Genomic DNA, 23,393 nt, shown 5'->3' with positions numbered 1-23,393 from the left:
ATTTTTAACCGACTTCAAGATTTCAAAAGGAGGAGGTTATCAGGAGGTTATTAGGTTCGGTGTGCATGTTTTTTTTGTTTTTCTTTTTAATGTTTGTTACTCCATAACTCCGTCATGTCTGAACCGATTTTAAAAATTATTTTTTGTTTTAGTCTATATATGTATATATATACAGATTGGTCCCGTTTTTGTCAAAACTCAGTTCTGATGATGGGATCCAGGAATCGAGGGAACTCTTCAAATGTGAAGAGCATACATATAGTGATTTTTGTATTTTCATCAACAAATCAAGCATTTACATTTAAAAAGTGACATTTGATGAATACTCCATACTGCTGATGATGATCAGAATGGAACTCTTCAACGACGCCTAGTTCACGTTTGGCGATTTGTCCTCTTCGCTGTGTTTGTGAAGCAGTTAGGTTTTCAAGGTACATTTTCGTCAAGCTTGAGTTTTGATGATGGATTTCAGGGGGAATTGAGGGTACTTCTCAGCTCTTTTAAGCAAACTTATAGCCATTTTGTAATATTATTTCATGCATGGTGTGAAATAATCTATTTTAAATATAGTCGAATACCCTATTGCGGGTATTTTACCAGTCTTTTTAATTTCATCGTATGAAATCCAAAATCAACTATAACCTTTCTTTCACCGGTCTCCCTCATTGAAGTCGGTTTTTTTCCCAAAAATTATTATTATGTTGCTTTTTTTTGTCAGATTTAATTAAAAAAATATATAATTATAAAATAAATAAATAAAGCGATAAAATTTGGTGAATAATTAGAGTTCCCTGTTCTGTATTGGTTTTCCCATGGGATTTCGTCTTTATTGCACCCAAAATGAGGAGCTGTAATTCCTGATTGTCCTAATAGGTACACAATACGAAAACAATCTACTCATAATTCAAACCAAGGCCGACTTTTATTTTATTGCTGAATTTTATTTGTTCGATTTTGATAAAAACTAGTAAGTTTAAATTGTTCATTTTGGGCGGAATAATTCATTCATTTAAATTGTTCCTCATTTTCCATTGTGTGACGAAAATTCCATACGTTTGCGCAACTTATTGGAAGAATCATGGAAGAATAGGAAGCTCTATCTATTCATCAAATTTTATTGAAATCTGACGAAAAAAAAACAATGTCATAGTGCATCAGGCGTTGGAGAGTACCTGTTGGCTGGGTTCAGAACGCTTGGCGGGAAAATAAAAACGATCGCAGCGCTTGATGTGACCAATGAGTTACATTATTCTTTTCATGTACCTAAGCGATTAGTAAAAAACCAGTGGATAATAAAGGGCGGATGTAATGGGAAGGGAAATTGAAACGCTTTTGTTGAATTATTAAATAAATATATTTATTTACATAGTAACTGTGAAATGAAGCATTTAGCGTAAATGTCCCAATGCTGGATACTGTCCCAATACCACTTTCAATCTTGATTCCAAGCAATAGAAATGACAAACGGGCTGTCATACACTAGGACGTTTACCTTATTCTGTCGATGTTGACAAAAGATCGAAACATTTAAGGTAACGTTCGGATGTCCGCTGCGGCTTCATCACTGTAGCGGCGTTGTGATTGCCACCGCTGTATCTGTCCCTCTGTCCTTGATCAAATGAGTGACGGAATTAATGTCATAATCGTGGAAGTAATGCGGTCGCTAATGTCACTCATTTTATCAAGGTAATGTTTAGATATATAGCGGCGGCAACCACGACGCCGCAACAGTAATGCAGCTGCAGTTGACATCCGAACCTAACCATTATTCTAGCCAATATTTGCTAACTAATGACAGTTAAATATTTACATAAATACAATGCGTATCTTCTGTCGTCATATTTTTTTACAATACTTAAATTTTAGAAATATGTAGACTTTTGAGTATTTTTCTTTTATAATTTGCGTAAAACAAAAGCAATTTATGGAATGATGTTGGAACATTTGACACACGAAGAACAGTCACTGAAGCCATGGCAGGAGACAACACAAAGGGTGAAACGCCTTAAACAATTAGTTTTCTAATATTTATACAGAATATACTTAACTAACCATTGCACCACTTCAGAGTATAATTTATATCACTATTATTCGATTTATAAACAACTCGTAATCGTTCTGGAGATAATTAAATTCTAAGAACGGAAACTTGTCTTTGGTAAAATAACATCAATATACCTACTTAACCAAATCAGGGAAAAATAAAACATAATCAAATTATTCTCAATAGAAGTTCATACTTCGTATGATAACAATATTTAGGGTTACTAAAGTACAAACATTTCCATAACAATGAGATCGATCAACAATTATTTTAATACATCTTATAAGTGCCTGGACCTGAATCGTTGCATGCGATTGTTACAACTATCATGGTTTAACATTATTTTTACATTATACGACAGTGGGTGTTAAAATTGATAGATTGTATAACTATTGTATGATACAGCAGACTTGGAAAAGCATAGAATCGCAACAGCGCTCTGTACTATAATATACCAAAAAAGATATGAATTAGTTACTGTCATAAGCAATAATAAGTGTCAAATTTTATAGTTGGTAGTTTAAATGTATTTTTGAGACGTAAAATGTGCCTTTGTTATTGCTTCTGAGTGTGATCCGGTTCAATTGAGAGTGCTGCCCACGCAACGCGCGGCGCTCTGCTATCTTAACATGTAAACAAGTGCTCAAATCGTATACATAATGGAAATATCGTGTTCTGACAACGCTATCGCGTCTCATCCCGGACATTTTGTAAAGTGGCCACATTTCCATAGTCGCCTTCTAGACTAATGTACCCGTGCATTAATAAAATATGCTCGCTGGTGTCTCGACGTAAATCCACACGTAAGCGCTTTTGCGATTCGGAATTTACACAACTTTAAGTTTAAACCTCAAACAAAATAAAATAATTTGTTCATTTTGGTGATGGTTACTTTACAATGAAATATAAGAGTCGGGTTTGTCACGTTAAATCTATTTGCGGAGTTTTCGTGAACTGCTGGGTGCTCGTAGATTCGAAAACGTCCGCCTGAGCGACGAAGCTCCGACGGCCAATGCGTCCCGCCGACGCTAGTGGGGTTTCACCTAAGCAACAGATTTTTAGTTAATATTTTATTATTATGGTGATGTTCGGATTCAGACTTTACCACCAGCATCAGCATTAGGTTCTGCTACATTATTGCAGCGCGACATTACTGCCGACTGCATTGCTGCCGCCATTGTCTAATTCGATGGTTCAGAATCGTGACATTTCCGGCAGCAATGCACTCACTGCTATTCCTAACTGCAATACTACTGCAGTAACGCTGGTGCAGCCTGAATCGGAACGTCTTTAAGCTTATGAAAAACCTTCCCGTACACAAGGTCTAAAACTAAGTAAGTAAGTAAGTAAATATTCTTTATTGCACCAACAATTATACATTTTACATACATGTAAAACTACAAATGAATTTTAAAGGAAAATAGAACCAGGCAACAACAGGCGGTCTTATCGCTAAAAAGCGATCTCTTCCAGACAACCTTTAGGTAAGTAAATTTTAAACAATGTCCAAAAAATCTGAATATTGTCCTTTTATGTTCACAATGAAGGTTCAAAACATAATCGGACGAGGTCAAATATTATAACCCAAGGACCAGCCTTAAGTTGTTTTCTATACTTAATATTGTTTCATGTATTTTACGGTATCGGAAAATCAACATTCAAGTATGTGAGTAAATAAGCAGTGACGATCTAATTTCTATTGATATGTACATTATTGAAGTGTACGCCTCCATCTAGACGCTCTTAAAATACACTTAAACGGTCTTCAATTCCTATTTAAGTCATTTATTTTAATTATGTTTTGATAAGGAACAGACAAGTGTTTTTGAACATTAAAGTACTAAGAAACAATAGAATATTACAATAATTGCCATGACTACACAAATTCGTACGTAGGTGAATTAAGTAGGTAGGCAATTAGGGTAATTTGCTATACTTATGGAGATCAAAGTCAAAATAAGGGACTACCTACACTAGCGTCTCCCTCGCCCTCAAGTCACGTCGCAGTATAGACGCCGAGTATATACTTAGTATTAGCTTCTTCCCGCGACTTCGTCTGCATGGAATGATGATATAAATGACCCTTTGGCCTTCCCCGGCCCGGGCCTCAATCTATGTATCTCCATACCAAATTTTGTCTATATAATTTTAGCGTTTTAAGTGTGAATAAGAAGATAACATTCAGAGAGACAGAGTTACTTTTACATTTATAATATAATGATATTGCATTAAAAAAATATTCTGCAAGTATGCCTCCGGGGCTCTTTTACGTGTCAATACAACAATTGGAGGTGTAAAGTCTCTCCAAGTGCATGTATAATATATTATCAATAGTCGGGATAGACTATAAGCAAACGGAACTAATAAATGGGTAGTTACGTAAAACTTGTCATTTACATTTGCATGGTCGTCACAAGTGTGACAGAGGCAGTAGTTAATATAATGATAGGTGATTATCAGTTTGGTTTACTCGTATTTATAGTTATGAGTCTTCATTAGCAGCCATAGCGCTAACTAAACCTACAGTTTGGGAGATGGTAGTATGAGCGGTTCCCTAAAAAAGATGATGACATTCGGATGAAGGCTGTAGCATTATTACTGTTGCGGCATTACTGCAGCGGCGTTGCCGCGGGTGCTGCCACCTGACACTGTTACTTTCTAATCGCGGCAGTAATGCGGCAACGAACGTCATTCATTTTATCAATTGACAGTGACAGCGACAGCGTCAATTCTACAGCAGTAATGCCGTAACAGTAATGCGGCTGCAGTTGCCATCCGAAAGTCACGCTGATAATACTGATACCAACCGAGGCGAGAAGTCGGCGCGGCATCGTCGGTCATCGTGCGGCGTCGCAGACGTCGGGGTCGGGCGGGCTGCCATACCCGCTGGACGCGTCGTCTGCCCCCGCGCAGTTCCCGCCGTCTTTGTCCACGGCGGCCGCGCCGGCGCCGCAGCCCGCACCGCCGATGTATCCTGCGCTGGGCGACTGCGAAGACAACTGACATTCAGGCTAACAAGCGGTGTGTGGTGGTAAGTGATCTTAGCTAAGGGATGAGCGCTTAGAGATTCTGGTCGACGCCTAGTCACTGCTATGGTCATAGCGCCTTTACACTATTATTGGGGTGCCTTTAAGCTTAGTTAGCCCTCCACGAAGTGCTGGTGTCTGGGCTTCTTACAAACATACTAAGTTACGGATATATAAACCCGTTACGAGTATACGGCCTATCCTTATGTATGGCTGTGAGACCTGGTCTCTAACACTGAAAGAAGAAAGTCAGCTCCTCGTAGCAGAGAGGAAAGTTTTTCGCAAGGTCCTAGGACCTATTTAGGGAGGGAATGGGAGAGGATCGGGCTGTCAAGAGGGCGTTCTTGGGACGACCGACTGGTAGCCGTCCGGTGGGTCGGCCCAGGTATCGCTGGGAAGACAGTGTGGCGGCGGATCTGCTTCAGCTTCGCGTCAGTAACTGGCAGGAAATTGCGTAGGATCGGGACAGGTGCTCTCGTTTCGGACGCCAAGATTGTTTTTGTAAAATAGTTAGTAATAGTTATAAATAAATAAATATTATAGGACATTATTACACAAATTGACTAAGCCCCACAGTAAGCTCAATAAGGCTTGTGTTGTAGGTACCTAGACAACGATATATATAATATATTATAATTATAAATACTTAAATACATATAAACACCCATGACTCAGAAACAAATATCCGTGTTTATCACACAAATAAATGCTCTTACCAGGATTTGAACCCGGGACCATCAGCTTCATAGGCAGGGTCACTACTCACTAGGCCAGACCGGTCGTCAAAAATAGTTAGTTAGTTAGTTATGTCAGCTACCTTCTATAGTTTTCTCGGGAGGATATATCTATATATACCATATGGGATTATGCATATGCATATCTTATATGATAAGCAAGACCATGATTTACATAATTAGGTACGGTACACACTGAGATGAACGTATACATACCATAATGACAATTTATTTTTATATGAAATCCTACATTTAAATCCCTATTGCACCATTCACTAGTCAAGATCTCGACAGACCGTGCACGCAATCAAAAAGTCGATTAGAAATGTCGCGCAGCTGAATGGGCCCTCTACTCGCGCGACTCATAAAATGAAATAGATTCCCCCACATTCGCATTCCGACAAGCGTTCGTACGAGAAAGATTAATGATCTTATACAAAAGAAACATAATAAAGTGGAGATAGAATCTCCCACTAACAGTGTCCTTGTGGGAGTTATTTACTTCGTCGGGCCAACTTTTTCACGTGCCCTTTATTCGTGATAGGGCCATTAGAAAAACAAACCTTTTCCTTATAACGAGATGAAAATCGTAAGCGGGCGCATGTAATTACGAATTATTATAATCATCATGAGTTTTCTGACTATAATGCGATGTTTTATAGACTGCAAACAAGCGTGCATAATGGCCGAGTCCGTATTAAATCGATAAAGACGGGGTAGTTGGTGTTGTGGTAATGCCGGTTTGAAGCTATTAACTTAACCATAATTTGTTACAAAGACGACTGGAACAGGTTCGCGGTCTCACAGACTGCATTGGCCCACGTCAACACAAAATACGTGTCCTGAGTTCACCGCACGATCCACACGGCTCTAATTACACATGCATATTTTAAAATGTAGAAAATGGCCATAACGGAAATAGAGACATAAGGAGGGCAATCGATGTTGTTATTTATAGAATTCCAGATTCAGATGGCAACTAGTTCAGTCTAGGCTACATATGAGTGCATTAAAAATACCTGTAAGCCGCTGACTTGGCGGCGGATGTGCGCGAGGCCGCTGGGGTTGGCCGCCATGCTGGCGAATACCAGCCTCTCCTCATAGTCGTATTCGCATAGGATTTTATTGTCGCACAAGTAGAATCTGTCACCTACGCAGAACCTGTATCAAACATGTTTGAGAGTTAATCTCCAGCTAATATTGTATACAAGACTACTAGGTATATTAAAAGTATCGACAACAGATTGATTTTGTTTGAAAAACCTAAAAAAATGGAATTACACAGAATTTAATTAATTTTGACATGATAATGGTTTAGTAACATAGGATATTTTTTATCTCAAAAAGCTGCAATTTTATTTTCTCTTTAAATATTGTATATATATGAAAACTGATAATTGATACGCGCGGTACTTCGCATGGAATAATACGCGGAATGGAATAACTATTATTGAATATAGGAAAAACAAAATGTATGAGATTCCAGGAAATGGCTGGTTTAATATTAACGAGAAATAAATAAAAACATTAAAAAGGGTCTAGTTATAGTTCATCATGAAATGTTCACCTGTGATTGCACTGCTGACAGGCAAAACATTCTAAGTGGTAAACGAAACTCTTGGCTCGCATAACCATTTCGAAGGCCGGAATGACTTTGTTGCACGCTACACAGTTGCCTGTGGCTCCAAATAACCTATAAAAGTAATAATTGGTTATAAACTTTAAAAAATACGACTGTACAGATTAAGAGCACTTACTATGCACGCAATCAATTTCGAAGGTTATTAATTTTAAACGATTTTTAGACAAGGTGTTTGTCACCATGAAAGAAGGAAAAGGCAGCGCATGCGAAGAGACTCTTAAAGCCTGTGCACACCGGGTGATCGTTGTAATTCACAATAAACATGAGAGACGGCACACCGCTTTAGTGACGTGTGCATGCACGGCTTCAACATTAAAATGTATGCGCATGCGCAACCACGTCTACGCAAATGCAGCCGGTGTGCTCGCGCCTTTACTGAGGAACCATTTGGAATTTGTTTTGTATTATAGACCCTGACGATGCAAAATATAGGAAGCTATAGCTACACGATATGCAATACTTTAGGCCAAACTTTTGTTTCTTTATTGATTTAGACATACTCCAAATAGTTTTCATTTGTTCTTGTTCAACGTATGATATGCTGATTACGAGAAACTAGGGAGGGTTGATCACCCCTTTTGTATTTAGACAAAATTTTCTGAATTAATTGCAGTATTAAATAAACTTTATAGACCATACGATTCACAATGTATCTATTCATTAATAGTTTTAATTAGAACAGATTTGTGCAACAAATTAGACCATTATTTAATGAAATGCCATACTGTAGACTTTTAACAAGTGTCCCCTGTGTTAGGAAGACTTGTTTACCCCTAATTCGGAGCCATGATCTCAGGGGGAGCAAGTGTCCCAGGTTCTTGGGACACATGGTAAACAAATTTTTACCATGTCTCCCCGTACCAGATTCTCACTGATTATATAACTCAGATCGCAATTAGCAATGCATCTAGAATTAGGAAAACACACTGCAAACATATATATACCTACTGTATTTTCAATACTTAGAAGTTATATTTCCGGCAATAACATGTCTTAGTCCGAAGGGATCAAGTCTCCCATATTTGAGAACACTTGGTACCTAAATAGATTTTAACCGGCAATGCCATACTTCGAGGGTTGATTGATTCCACGGTAATTTATTGACTTGATCTACAGAAAATGTATATATCATATTTTCATAAATAAATCCACTTCAAACTTACCGAACACATTTATGACAATGTATGATCAATACAAATAAAGAATATGAATATAATACGCAGCAAATATTTCACCGTCCACCATTTAAAAACCACTGACTTTTTCGAAACAGCGCCATGACAGAATGTGAAGTTAGGAATGAATGAATGAGTGTTGCTAGCGTGAAAAAGTGTATCACGTTTGGTTAAATTTAAAATGAAGTTTTCCAAGTGTCCCCTAGTGATCGACCCTCCCCACTTTCCCTACTCGTATACTTCTTACTCTTAACATCTTAGACAATCTACCTAAGATAGTCCCTTTTGCAGAGCATGAGATCCGCCTTGTAGTATAGTTTGGAGCCAACTTCGCCAAGGCGGCAGTCGCAGCAGCCGCACTTCAGGCAATCCTCGTGCCAGAAGCGCTCCATGGCCTTGAGGAGGAATCGCTCCGTGATGACCTTGCCACACTGCGCGCACAGCCGCGCGCCGCCCGTGTTCGCCACACTGCTGCTGAGCGCGTACTTCTCATCCTGCTGACCTGTGGGCAAGAGGTCTTCATTAAAGTGGTGCCATATATACCATGGACAGTGTTATCCGCTTGACAACGCAGATGTTACTTCTTATGGTAAGCAGATGTTCTCTTCGAGTGAAAGAGTCAGACGCTGTCATTATCAAATTGTCATGTAGACAATTATGACCATCATAGCTGAAAAGGTAATAAGATAAATTTTAATAAAAGGACTAACATCACTAAACAGTCTTAAATGCCATCATTTAATGGCCTTTATCAGCAGTTTCACCCAAATGTTGCTCTCCGAGAGTAGATACGCAAGTCAATAACAAGTATTTATTTATTTTAAACTTTATTGCACATCTAAATCTAAATAAATATTTAGACACTCCATAAATGGATAAAACCCCATTTAGAATTAATAGTAAGCGAGCTTTGTGGTTACTAAACTACCTACCTATTACAGTTCACGATTATTATTAACCACTCTCCAATAGTATTTAATACAATCGTGATAGGTACAATAGAGAGCTTTTTAGTCGAATACCTTGTTTAGGCAACGAAGCTTGCCGAGTTGCCTAAGTAAGGTACGAGATTGAAAAGCTTGATTATATCACTATTGTATATTTATACAATAAGTACTGTTAAGTGTTGTTGTTGTTGTATAGTACTGTTTCTAGGAATCCTATAAAAATAATATTTTTTTAACTACAAAACCTAAATAATTAATGAAAATTGGTAAGTATCTCAGTAGACAAAAATGTAGTACAAAAGACATAAACGCGCAACCCCGCGCCCGTTTAGTCATTTCTTTGGAGCGCGGCGGCACATGACGTGATTGGTAATTTTTTTAATGGTTGACCACAGCGTATCGAAATTAATCTTATAGTTGAGTTAGGAGCTCATACATGATAATTGATAAGTACGCAATTATAGTTTGGTATACGAAATCTTAATTCAACAATTATCGTCGACGAGTAGAAAAAACACATTGTACTTAATAAAAATACTTATGCGCAAGCGCCATAAATCATTTTGTTTTTATCAATGGCGCTCGCGCTCAAGACAGTTTATACTTACAGTTTTTGGTGGATGTAATGTATTTTTCTGTCATAAAAGTGATATTAATTGCATTTCTGTGCGTATGTGCGTAATGACGTCAATAGCTGCGTGTCACGCGGCGCGGCTCTGCCTGAATTAATTGGACCAATTAGACAGTAGAAAACAATCAAGACCAGCTCTTACTGACAGTGAAGGTTTTATTGTAAGTTTCATGACTTAGTACTTATCCTCGTAAAATAGGTCTTTTTACCCAACTGGATCAGAATAAGGGTAATGTTTTTCGAGCGTATGTATGTAGGTGTATTTTTATGGCACATCCTACAGCCCAAAGGGCTGGACGGTTTTTGACATATGAAGTGTCGTTGAATTCGTTAGAATTGTGGTAGTAAAAGTACATATATAGGCTATGTAAATTTGGAAAATGGCCCCCGCATAAGAAAAAAGTAGGGAGTGTTGTTTTTTTTAGCAGTATGAGTATCAAATGAAATCTCGTGAAAAATATATGTAGCAGTCGGGTTTTTGTTTTATAGTTAATTTACTTGTTCAACAATACTGATCGTATCGTCGATTATTTACCCGTTGAGACATTCTGTGTGATCTCTTAGTTAATATCACATAATTATATAACTAGGTGAAATGATTCTAGAATAAAATTAAAAGTGTATGTTTGCTACCTATGTACGGAATTGGATACCAATTATGTTTTCAAATACGTACGGTTTCATCAAACAAATAGAAAAAAATATTCAACAAACAAATTGAAGACAAATACTTCCGGAAAAAAATTGGTAATTAACATATAGTATAGATTAACAGATAGTTTGTTCCAATCCTGGATATCATCGCTTTGATGTAAGCAGCTTACACTGCACTATTAATCATCAACCAGTAGATTGATATTATTTACAGAGTATGCGGAATTATTTCCTGAACCAGATTTGTACGAATCTACATTTAAGCTTAAGATTCTTACGCCTCCGAGCGTGCGTTCCAACTATTTCAAGGCTCTGTGTTTCGTCAAAATACTGATCATAATCGTACCGTGTGCAGACATAACAAGTAGCGTATTACGCACAATTACCCACCCGTGTACAGCGAGAGAGAATTCATTAGGTCCGAGCTTTAATTTCAATCGTCCTTAGACTTAATTATGTTGGTATCCTTTGTGCGAGCCAGACTGATGGCGGGCTCAACGGCTCTGAATAAGAGGGGTTGCATGCTATGCTGCAATAATTGGCTAGAGTTTGTTCGTGCGTTGCTTTAAAGCAATTTAATTAACAATATACAGATTTAAAAAGAGGAAGAAGAACGTAAATAAAAAGTAGGTAGGTACCCGTTTAGTATAATTCTTTAATTATGACTTATTATTACTTCTTATCTACACGGTGTTTTTTAAACTCTGCTAACTTGGCGAAGTAGATTCATTCAAGGAAACTAAATGGCGTAGTTAATTATTTTTCGTAAAAAGCAATAATATCAACGTTGTTATAGCACGGACATTATAATGAAATCCACCAATCAATTGAAAACTAGTATCAAATGTATGAACTCATATCAATATGTAAACAAGTTCTAAGGCAAGTGTACACGCTCGTAGGGGCCTATTTGATAAAAATCAATCATTGATTAACTATCTCCAAAATGGAGTTAATTAGAATACCGGTTTCTTTGAAAAAAATATTTAATTTAAGCTCAGGAATGCACCCTTAAAATGAACGGACTTAAAAAAACACCGTGTATAAATCGTAGTTATATCAATTTCAATTACGTATGTATATAAGGAGATTGCAAATTCGCTCCGTAATGTAAGCGATATAGTAAATAAATCAATGTGTTGCCTATAGCAAACAATCAATTCCAATTTATCGGTACGCCGTCCACATAATAGTGCGCACGTCAAACCAATCAAGGATCCAATTGAAGGGGTAACTAGGTGGACATTACTCATCTCAATCTATCACGTGCCTCGATACGTCTCGTTTATTGAAGCCGACGTCGCGACAATAAAGTTAATTGGACAATATTAATGACGTCGTTAATAATAAAATAATAAAGCTGACGCACGGCCGCCCGTGTTGTAATTAGCGCCGCGGGATCGCCCGGAGGGGCTGGATGCTGTTACTGGGGGTTTCAGTTACACTACCAGTTTTGTTTACGAATAACATCTATTTTTTGACCAGGTAATTGGTTTGCTTGTACGTACATAAGTTTCGAATACTCAAGATTCAGATTCTTGTGTCTGTTGTGTGTGTCTTGTGTGTGTACACATTTTTTTATAAAATATATTCATACTTAATGATCGCAATATCCTTATAAAAAGGTAAGTACTCAGAGAGCCACGCGCATCGCGCAATAACTTACCTACTTATTTTTCTTCTAGGTAACGGCTTTATATTACTTACGGTATTGATTTTTTATAAATATAAATAAATAGTATAGGACATTATTATAAAAATTGAGTAAGTTCCACAGTAAGCTCAATATGGCTCGTCTTTTATACCTACTTACCGTGGATTTCACGATAAAGCAGGCTAAGTGGATGAGATTGTGTGCAGTCGCTTTCTACATATCCACGATGGACTTCAACATTACTTAACCTTAACCTTTTATTATTTTCTCCTTATTGTATTTAGGTATCATCTTTTACTTAATAATTTAATTGTTTGGAAAATTCACTACCCGTATTGTTCCATAACGGATTAACTAAAATATTACCCGTGACATTGTATTAACTGTGGAAATTCTTTTCATGCCCATTTATCAGTGTATTATCCAATTATCAGAATTCCTAGTTCCCAAGACGGTTAGGAATTTGAATTCCATGCCTTAAGCAAATCAATAATAGCCCTTCCTACCTCATCTAAGTACTTATACTTGGGAAATTCTTGCGATAAAAACCCGCTTTGTCGATAAAAAGAAAACATTGCGCGCTTAATTGCCGCATAACCAACGCAAATGTGTTTGAGGAAAAATGTGAACGTGCATAAGCATAGGTCGAATGTCTACAGGCTGATCAAGAAACTGGACTTGATTATATGAAGATCTGCATATAATACGAATAAAACTTAGTACAACTTAAATTTTTGTTTCGAATACAATAAAATGTAAGGTGGGTACAGATGGAAATAGGTGTATTCGTATGAATCATTCCCATCTGTCTTCTCCTCAAGTATGTCAGCGCTCTTGTGAGGCGGGGACAAATGGGAATACACCATTTTTAAGCGCAATGCAGAACTTACAATAGTTCGCGATTTTTTATGCATGCACCGCTTGCTATGAAGAGTGATACCTAGTATTAGTTGTGGATCATAGTCATATGATACGACGGACCGATTATCCTCTATAATAATAACCGTTACCGCGTTACATGGACATTTTTTGCCTTGACAAGCTGCGGTTTCCTTCAACATTTTCAGAACGCGCACATCTGGTTTCCAGTTAAAAAGATCAGGACGGGCCATGTACTGAGAACCATTAAACTTAATATTGAGGTAACGCAGCTTTCAAATTTTAGCATTTTACCGTATTCTATCATCACCAATGGATATTCAAAGATGTCAGAAATTGAGAATCCAGTCGTCAAGTAAAGACCAAGAGTTGAAATGCTTCAGATGGGGTGCCAGATGTTTTGGTCTCCCATTGTCGCTATACGCTGCGTAGAGCGTTCTACATTATTAGACATGTCATTTAACAGTCGTTCAATGTATGCGTATGCTCTGCGGAGACGGGCAGTCAACGGCAGACTAAATTTCGGAATTTTTTTTTACAAAAAAACCGACTTCAAAAAGGATAAAATAAAATATTATCCTTTTTAAGTATTTGCGTTACCAACTGATATGTTTGAAGTCGGTGCCAAGCCAAATTTTGGTGCGATTCAATAAAGATGCGGCTATATAAATATGTACAATACATTGGATTACCTAACTACGACAGCAATGAATGTACTTTCTGTTGGTAGGTACTTACCTAAGAACACACGGTCGAACTTTCTTAGCGCAGTCCGTACCATGTTTGTCGGTATATTAGTATAAATCCAATACGTTTATTTGCCGTCGTAATTTTTAAAGACCTATTTTCGAACTGTCCATAGCACGTAAGTGTGGAATTGAGACTGAGTTATTTCCAGTCCGTTATCCAGAGAACTTCATTTCAAAATATAAAACAATTCAAGGACCGTCTTTAGGGCTTCAACTTTTTACCTTCATGCCAAATTTCACCTAAATCGATTCAGATGTTTAGCCGTGAAAAGGTAACAAAGAGACGGATCGAATTTATTCTACGTTTATAATACCTATAACTACAGTTGTAATGTCACTTATAGACATAAAGCGGATTATTTTTGACCGGTATTGTTAATATTTGGCTTGGCAACGACTTTAATCGTATATAACTCCTTTCAAACAAAAAAGAATTGTCGGAAAGTGTCGGAATAATCGATGAACGTACCAAAAAAAATCTATATCTCAAAGATCTATAGTTCAAAAGTGTCCCCCACACACATTTTTTTTTCTTTCGAAGATCTTCGATTATCTCCGAATATATTCACTTTCTCATAAAATGTTGGTTGAAGACCCCTATTAGTTTTGAAAGACCTTTCCAACAATACCCCACACTGTAGGGTTGAAGCAAAAAAAATGTTCACCCCCACTTTACGTGTAGGGGAGGTACTCTAAAAAAGTTTTGTTTTGATTTTATTATACGACTTTGTCGGCTTTATTGATTTATATATCTATGCCAAATTGCAGTTTTCTAGCACTAACGACCACGGAGCAAAGCCTCGAACAGACAGACAGACAGACGGACATGGCAAAACTTCAAGGGTTCCTAGTTGACTACGGAACCCTAAAAAGGTGTACCACTTTTAGATTTTTATATCATCCCCGCGTGACCCGCTTAAATTTACCAAAATATAAGGTCAGCAGGCTGGAAAGCTCAAAAAGCTGCATTATTGGTTAATGAAGACGCGCCGAGTTTGCGCAGGCGCGACTAATAATGTGATGCTAGTTTGGCATTGGTTTTAATGCAAGTTTTTCTTATTCTCAGGGAAAACGGTCTGAGGAAACAAATACTAAGCACGCATTTCTTATCATTAGTTACAAGATTACCTATGTACCACTATGGTGAAAAGCAAGCAAACGGCTCGCCTGCAAAAAAGTCAGATTATGAGGGTACTTACTTATGCAATGTTATGGTATTTATATTAGGTGTCACTTCTATACCTTTGTGGATACACTGTCTGAACACCTTCAGGGTTATCGGATTGTGAACAGAGTGAAACACTAACTCATATGTATACTATTTACTCATAATACCAGTTCGTGTATTAGGTAGTAAAAATTCATACAATTCTTAGTTGAGCTCGGCAACATTTGAAGAATATATGTTTCATATCTCTAGGGCCTAGCTTCAACGGTTCAGGCTATGCATTTTCTATCCATATCAATTTATATCCGGGAAGTACGTACAAAGGGCTTTGATTCAGAGAAGCCTCAACGCAACGTCCTTCAATACAACGGTTTATATTCCAATATTAAATATCGGAAAAAGAATTACCTTGTAATTTTATTCGCAATAGCGAAGAACCAATTACCTACATACGGTAAACCAATAAAAGGTGAGTTAATATGTGGTCGGCACATAAATATCGGCTGGAGGAAGCCGCTTCGTATTATTTTCGTTTTATTACCGCGGGGCCGGGAATTTGATAGAGTCTTGGCTACCGAACTGCCCGGGCAGTACTAATTCAGCCAACACAGCCGGCCGGCGCCATATTAAGGCGGCGAAATGAAAAGAGACCCAGAAATGGATGAAAAGTACCTAATTTATTTTGGCGTGAGAGGAGCGACAATGGCGCGAGCATAATATTGCTATTTCGGCGCAGCGCCGCGGCGTATGCCAGTATTGCCAGTCAGAGAGGTGACTAGAGAAGGGCTACCGCGAGCCACGCTTACTCTGTCGCACTTTTAAATTAACGGTAGATCTTTTTTATTTCATTTATTTTGCTATAATTTAACTTACACTGATAATTATACAATTAAAACTTTGCCCAACTTTAACGTTTAATGGCAAATGGGTGGTTTCCAAAATATTGAAAGCGTTCGCGGAAATATCATATTTCATAAGAAATAAACAAAATGGAATGTTTATAAATGAAAAGTTTCATTTCCCATACAAAATTATGAGGAGTTTCACATATTATTAGCAAGAATTGTGCCGTTCTCAAAAACATTTTCCAATTTGTATGGGAAACGTTCTTGTTCGAGAATAATGTTGAGAAAACACTTGTTCTGGTTGGTAAAAAAAAACAAACATTGTCGAGGCAAATCACAAAATTTCGGTAAAATTATAAGAACAAAACGTTCAACTTTGTTTTTCTTGGCCTCAATAGATTTTGAATTATAATTTCCACTATAGATAGGTACGAAATATATATCAAAAACGGCTAGTTTAGTCAGGCAGACACAAATAAGCTTCGTTGACTGGGATACATTCCGCGATTTCTCGCACCGCACTACTCTACCAACTTTAAATTAATTTTCTAATTTCCCGGCGAATTTGCTTCTAAACATGAGATCTAAATGGAATCTGTAATGGCCTTTTGTTCTGGTCCTTTCGCGCCGAAACTGTTTGCCGAGGCTGCTAGCGATGGATTTTGCTCTTTCAGATTACTTACGGTGTATTTAATAATCGTGACCTTTTTTTTAATACTACCTCGTTGGCAAACAAGCATATGGCCCGCATGATGGCAAGCAGTCTCCGTAGCCTATGTAGGCCTGCAATTCCAGAGGAGTTACATGCGCATTGCCGATCCTAACACTCCGTACCGTCGTTGAGCTCTGGCAACCTTACTCACCGGCAGGAACATAACACTATGAGTAGGGTCTAGTGTTATTTGACTGCGGTTTTCTATAATGAGGAGGTACTTCCCCAGTTGGGCTCTGCTCTAGATCTGGAATGCCATCCGCTGTGTTGTGCCCTACCACACAAAGCGAGATGACATTCACAATGTCCATACCTCTCTTTTGGACGTAGTTTAAGGACGTACCCGGGTCACGCTAAGCTCATATAACCGACCAAGAGAAGTCAAGTATAGTTTGACAGACAGACAGACATGAAGGGCGACAGTATCTGCATACGTGCTCGCCATGATATAATGAATATGGATACGGATTCCGTTTTTAATTTGCGTTAATCGCGGTGTTCTTTCGTGGGAATAAATTATAAGAAGATTACTGTCTTAAGGTAAATTGCGATTAATATATGATTGCTTCTGGATAATTCAGCTAGGTAAGGTCAACAGGAGAATACCTTCTATAAGGAAATACCGTCTATAAGCTCTTTCGTCACTTCAAACTCTTGCGTTTCAAAGTCAGTAGAGCAGAAAGAGCAAAGTTCTTCCTTACCAATGTTCAGTGGAGATATATTGGGCTGATTCGTTGAGGAGAAGAATAGATAACACCGTCTTGATGGTTACAAATTGTACTTTATTGTATTAAAAGCACATAAAGTGAAACAAGATGTGTATGTTAGGTCAGAATATTATTAAGCCATTAAGACTAACCACGGTGAAAAAATCTGAAATTAGTTAAAAATACACATTTAGCACGTCTTTTGCATTATCTCGAGTCATGTGGTAATTGGCGTGACATTTACAAGAATAGCGAGATGCAAGTACGGAGATGTCGGAGATATCGAGTTAATTGCAGTACGCAATGAATGATTGTAAATTGCACAGAACGATTGCGGCCGTCACGCCGGTTCAACAATAGCGGGCTGCATGCAGAAACGATTTAATTGAAAATACTAATAACACCAATTAAATCGCATCGAATGACGGTCCTCGTGACAGTTCCTTTAAGTCTCTTATGATAGGGTTTAATTCAAGAAATATATTTTTACGCTGCTTTTTTATGAGCTAAACTTCCAAAAAATCTCTACAAATATTTTACGTGATAGCTATTCCATATGAAAATACTCTGTCAAAGAGACCATCATGCGAGGCGTATACATATAGCCTTTAGCATTTTTAGGTTTTTTTTGTTATGTACCCAAAAGCAAACATTGTTAATTTACATAGCTTAGCTTTCAAACTATAGCGAACATGATCGGTAAAGGTCCTTCGAGTTTTCGCAAACACTCTTCCCTTACTAGTTTAAAGAGGTACAAGTGCTGTGAAGACCCCCTTTTGCTTTATCCACAAATAGCCCCCGTTTAAGGCAGCCTTTATGGACAGGTAACTACGGAACTCTCCACTGAGCATGGCCCGACATGCTCTTCGCCGGTTTTTTATTTGATAATATCGACGCTGGCCTTATAGTTCGACCAAAACTAAAGATTGATATTCTATTATGGTAAGAATCGTTGGAAAATAATAACGTATAGTACCCCTGCGGAGAAAACATTTGAAAATTTACCAGTCTGCACGCCAGCTCTGTGGATTTTTCTTCCAAGAAAATAGGAGCAGTGCACAGTGGGAAGCGAGGCTATCCTGCAATCCTCGGAGTAAGAACGAGAGCGCGGAACCAATACGATTAAGATATCATTTTCATACGTCAAATACACAGTGAAGAATAAAGCTCCTGGGATTTAATTGAATACGAGAAATGTTTGCACATGCATAGTTTCACGGCGAGCACGTATGCAGATACTGTCGCCCTTCATGTCTGTCTGTTTGTCAAACTCTACTATGAGCTATTAGTAGGAATTGCGGAAAATTGGAAAAGTTCTCGGAAATGTAAGGAAGTACAGGAAACTTTCATTTTGGAAATGGAAAATTTCGATGAAATGAAAAGTTTCCGAAAGTTTTCCATATGGAAATTTCGCAATTTTTTGAAACTTACCAACGGCACATCAGTACTAGGAAATATGTAATGTTTCTAGATTCTAGAGTAACGATTCTAGATGTTCACTTGGTTTGTTTTTAGATTTTGGGTTCCGAAGTAATCATAATTTTGAGCATGGCCTCGGTAACCTAACGGACTATAAAACCTAGAATTTTTATTATGCTTAAAGGATGCGACTCACGCTAGACCGGGCCGGGGCCGGGCCAAAGCTTCTAACGCTTCGTTTTTTATGGAAAACACCACGTGCTCACCGTATAGCCGTCATAGAGAATGACATGTCAGAGGCCTCGGCCGGTCTAGTGTGAGTCATCCTTTACGCATAATCTGGCTATTCTTGTAAATGTCGCGCCAATTACTACATGACTCGAGATAATACAAAAGACGTGCTAAATGTGTATTTTTAACTAGTTTCAGATTTTTTCGCCGTGGTTAGTCTTGATGGCTTAATAATATTCTGACCTAACATACACATCTTGTTTCACTTTATGTACTTTTAATACAATAAAGTACAATTTGTAACCATCAAGACGGTGTTATCTATTCTTCTCCTCAACGAACCAGCCCAATATATCTCCGCTGAACATTGGTAAGGAAGAACTTTGCTCTTTCTGCTCAACTGACTTCTGTAAGTGGAGTCAGAATACAAACAAACGCAAGAGTTTGAAGTGACGAAAGAACTTATAAACGGTATTTCCTTATAGAAGGTCTTCTCCTGTTGACCTTACCCAGCTTAATTATTAATTATCCAGACGCAATCATATATTAATCGCAATTTACCTTAAGACAGCAATCTTCTTATAATTTAATCATACTAACTATTTCCACGAAAGAACACCGCGATTAACGCAAATTAAAAACGGAATCCGTGTCCATATTCATTATATCGCGGCGAGTTCTAAAATACGATACTAATGGATTCGTATAATGCTTGCGGTTGCAGCTACTCTACATCTACATGTCGAGTGCTGCATAGTAAATGGGCTTAAGCGCAAACTTATAACTTTTCAAGTTTTCACTCAGAACAAATACTAAAGAGGCAACAAGAGGTTCAAATCCTGACTCGTACCAATAAGTTTTTCGGAACTTATGTACGAAATATTATTTGATATTTACCACTAGCTTTTCGGTAAAGGAAAACATCAAAGGTGTATGTGAAGTCCCCAATCCGCATTGGGCTAGCGTGGGGACTATAGCCCAAGCCCTCTGACGCATGAGAGGCCTGTGCCCAGCAGTGGGACATGTATAGGCTGAATTAATATATATTATATTATATAAGGGGGGAGTGAAGCGCGAAAAACAACTGCGCGACCCGCGTCACCCCCTGCACAACCACAAACCAGTTACTACTGCAAGGCTTAAGTCCCGGAAGAGCTTCGTTACAAATTCAGCTCTCTAGCACCAAACTCCCCAGGAGGCTCTCCTTAAATCATGGAACTCACAACTCAACGACACATCGTTACGCATACCAGCTGCGGAACTCATGCCGGTCAAAAGATAATCTTCTGAGATGGGGTATTGGCCGACAAGGTGATACTTTCTGCGAGTGTAGAGTCCTCCAAACAACAAAACACAAGATCGAATGTTCCTTGTGCTCAACGATGTGCACTGAGGAATATCTCCTGAGAGCTACACCCAGAGGGCTAGAAGTGGCAAAGCATTGACAGAGAAAAATAAGAAGAAGGAGAAGAGGAGTTGACCGTACGAGATGGTCTTATGGAACTTTCAGTAGGAGTAGCAGGGAAAGAGCGCTTGTCCTTATCATAGTCTCATTTTCCATTTCTTCATCCATCTAAATTGTTTTTACCCACCAGTGCTTGGTAGGCAACAATGTACCCAACTAAATTACCTAGGTTCTTTTTGATATGTTGTCTGGAATATTAAGATGTTTGTTGTTTTTTCGAACAATTATAAAACATAATCTGCGCCGATTCGCCATATAAGTTGTCCAAAAGATCGGTGTAAATTACCTATTATTATTATTGGGGTGCTGCCTTTGAGTGCTACGTCGACCAAGCAGTGATCTATTGTGACGGCCCTTTAAAGTTCATTACTAATGCCCGTGGAATCAAGGAAGTTCCATAATCTTTGGGCCGTAATGTTCTGTACCTCAGGGTTGCAATACATGCCGCTCTAAGTAGGTAATTCTTTTTGACATTAGTGGTCCACAGGAACAGAGAATGTGCATTGCAGTCTCTTCGGACTCCTGGCAGAACCTGCTGTGCATGTCGCATCTTGTTCTTTCAAATTTGAAACATGAGTTTGTTCAACTTACAGTGTCCAGTTAATATTCTAGTCACCGCGCAGGTTTTTTGTCCTTTGAGCCCTAAAAACTCCTTAGCAGTTTTGCTGTAAATTACCTATATGCCGTCTACTATATTGAAAAGTAAATACATTTTTTAAATATAAAGCTAAAAAAATATCATATAATTATTATAGATATAAAATTATACAAACACAAAAATCGTAACCTAAACTTAACTAAATCCTAAATCTAACCAACACACAAAAACTATCCGCACAACTCGCCCCGCGCCCCTCCAGACGGAAAGGAGCCCATCACGCTCGCCGCGTTGCTTCTGAATTAATAACAATAGTGACCTGAAAACCTAAAAGTCGCATTTCAGCGCATAAGCCCTTTTGGCACGCCGACGTCTATTATAATTTATTTAGTTTTAGTCGTCGATCACTTATTAAACAACGGGGCTGATTGCACTGTTGCGATATTCCATTATGCGGGCACTAATTAGATTTAACCAAATGCGGGCTTTGCGTTAATAACGCATGTAAAAACTTAACGAGCAAGCCTGCTGCTAATGTAATTTAATTGCGGCGTACAAAACATTTGCATTAACTAAATTTTGGACGTCTAATTATTTATTCGTAACTAGTTGTTCCCATGCCGAACAGCAATAACAGCATAATAATTAATGAGTACCCACCTTCCACTAACATGTTCTGTTTGATTGAGGAACTTGAGAATTGATTTTATTGACGGCTCGAATAACATTAGCATTTCCTAGTTTTAACTATTTGGCAACTGGATATTATTCCCGTGTCACCCAAGACAATAATTATTGTGTACCTGCAAGTAAGTAAGTCTATGTAAGTCCAGGAGGCCAATTTGAACGTACATTTTCATATATAAGATATTAGATATTTTGTCGTCATCCCGCGTTCATTTCAGAGACACATGGGCGAATGATATCAAAATGGCATCATATTGATATCAAAATGTAAGTTTGAATTGCATCCAGACTTTATTGAAACGCGATGAAATTGCAAGCATGTCATGGCATCGCGTTTTAGCAATAGTGTGTTTCTAGCTTAATTGGGGTTAAGTCCGCAACAGAATCCGGTACCTCCGCCGGCGCCCCCGCGACCCCCACCGTTAACATTTCCGTTATTAAAAAACTGCGAGACTTTGTCATCAGAGAAGTTAGTTTTTTTTAATTAAAATTATGAAATTGATATTGCCTTTACGGCGGAGCTCGCTTGCCAACCTTGTAAAAGTTTAAATTAATTTTTGAATTAAGCCTAATAGCAGTGGTAAACGATTTCCAAGGAAAGAGTTTTCTGTTTGAGCAAATATAAAATTTAATTTAGTTGTCGGTCGGCGCAAACCGTACTGTAATTGGTTTTGATATCCGAAATGACGACGATCGTTATTAATTGCGGCTATTAATAAGATTTAATAAGATTATCGCCGGGATGCTGTGGCACGTCGTCGCAAAGAATTAATTGCTTACGCTATAATTAGTTAATAACTAACTTATATATAACAGGTAAGAAAACAATGACGTATTTATAAGTATCTATGGATAATTATACATAAATACTGCCTGATAAGGTAGGGTCAGCATCAATAGTAACGGATGAAACAACGCGCCAAAAGTATCTGATATTCCGGATAACTTTTCCAAATATTGAAAAATCTCTATAATTTACGTTCAAAAGTATATCTTTTAACGTCTTAATTGTTCTTAGAACCACCACATTTTGTTAAGCTTTTACAGAATGGTAGATACTTTTGAAACCTTGTTCGATCCGCTATTTTTGATGCTGACTGTACCTCTTACTATTTTCTTTGGAGACTCTTCCGATATTAAATCTTTGTGAAAACTATCAGACAAATTCTAACGTACACTAACATCAGAATTACATCTAATTAATGTCAGTCAGTTATTTTGCATTTCGCTCTTGTTGCCCGTATATGTATTAAGCGCGAGCGAGAAACACGATAACTAAATAACATCATTCAGATATTATCATTCTGATGTCAATGTACGTGTCTTGATTTATTTATGTTTACATTAAAGATAGCAATAATAATTTTTATGTGGCAACATTATTGCGTTACGCCGATGAATACACGGGTAGTTGGGAAAATAACAT

The 23,393-nt window shown here is 37.9% G+C and overlaps 1 protein-coding gene across 2 annotated transcripts in view; it reads right to left on the bottom strand.

The window, feature by feature from the left end:
- Positions 1–1,330: 1,330 nt before the first annotated feature.
- LOC133516913 (LIM domain only protein 3-like) overlaps positions 1,331–23,393 on the bottom strand; it is an 89,734-nt gene continuing 67,671 nt past the window's right edge. For both annotated transcript variants that reach the window (XM_061849957.1, XM_061849956.1), the window contains 5 exons: positions 8,892–9,123; positions 7,372–7,497; positions 6,824–6,965; positions 4,852–5,031; positions 1,331–3,087 (listed from right to left, as the gene is read on the bottom strand). In XM_061849957.1, coding sequence (XP_061705941.1) covers positions 4,882–5,031; positions 6,824–6,965; positions 7,372–7,497; positions 8,892–9,123 — 650 coding nt within the window. In that variant the 3' untranslated portion in view covers positions 1,331–3,087; positions 4,852–4,881. The remainder of the gene's footprint in view (positions 3,088–4,851; positions 5,032–6,823; positions 6,966–7,371; positions 7,498–8,891; positions 9,124–23,393) is intronic.

This window comes from Cydia pomonella, chromosome 4 (genome assembly GCF_033807575.1).
Source record: "Cydia pomonella isolate Wapato2018A chromosome 4, ilCydPomo1, whole genome shotgun sequence".
In the NCBI taxonomy this organism is placed as follows: domain Eukaryota; kingdom Metazoa; phylum Arthropoda; class Insecta; order Lepidoptera; family Tortricidae; genus Cydia; species Cydia pomonella.
Note: the sequence above shows the minus strand (reverse complement) of the source record. Positions and strands in the feature narration are given on the sequence as shown.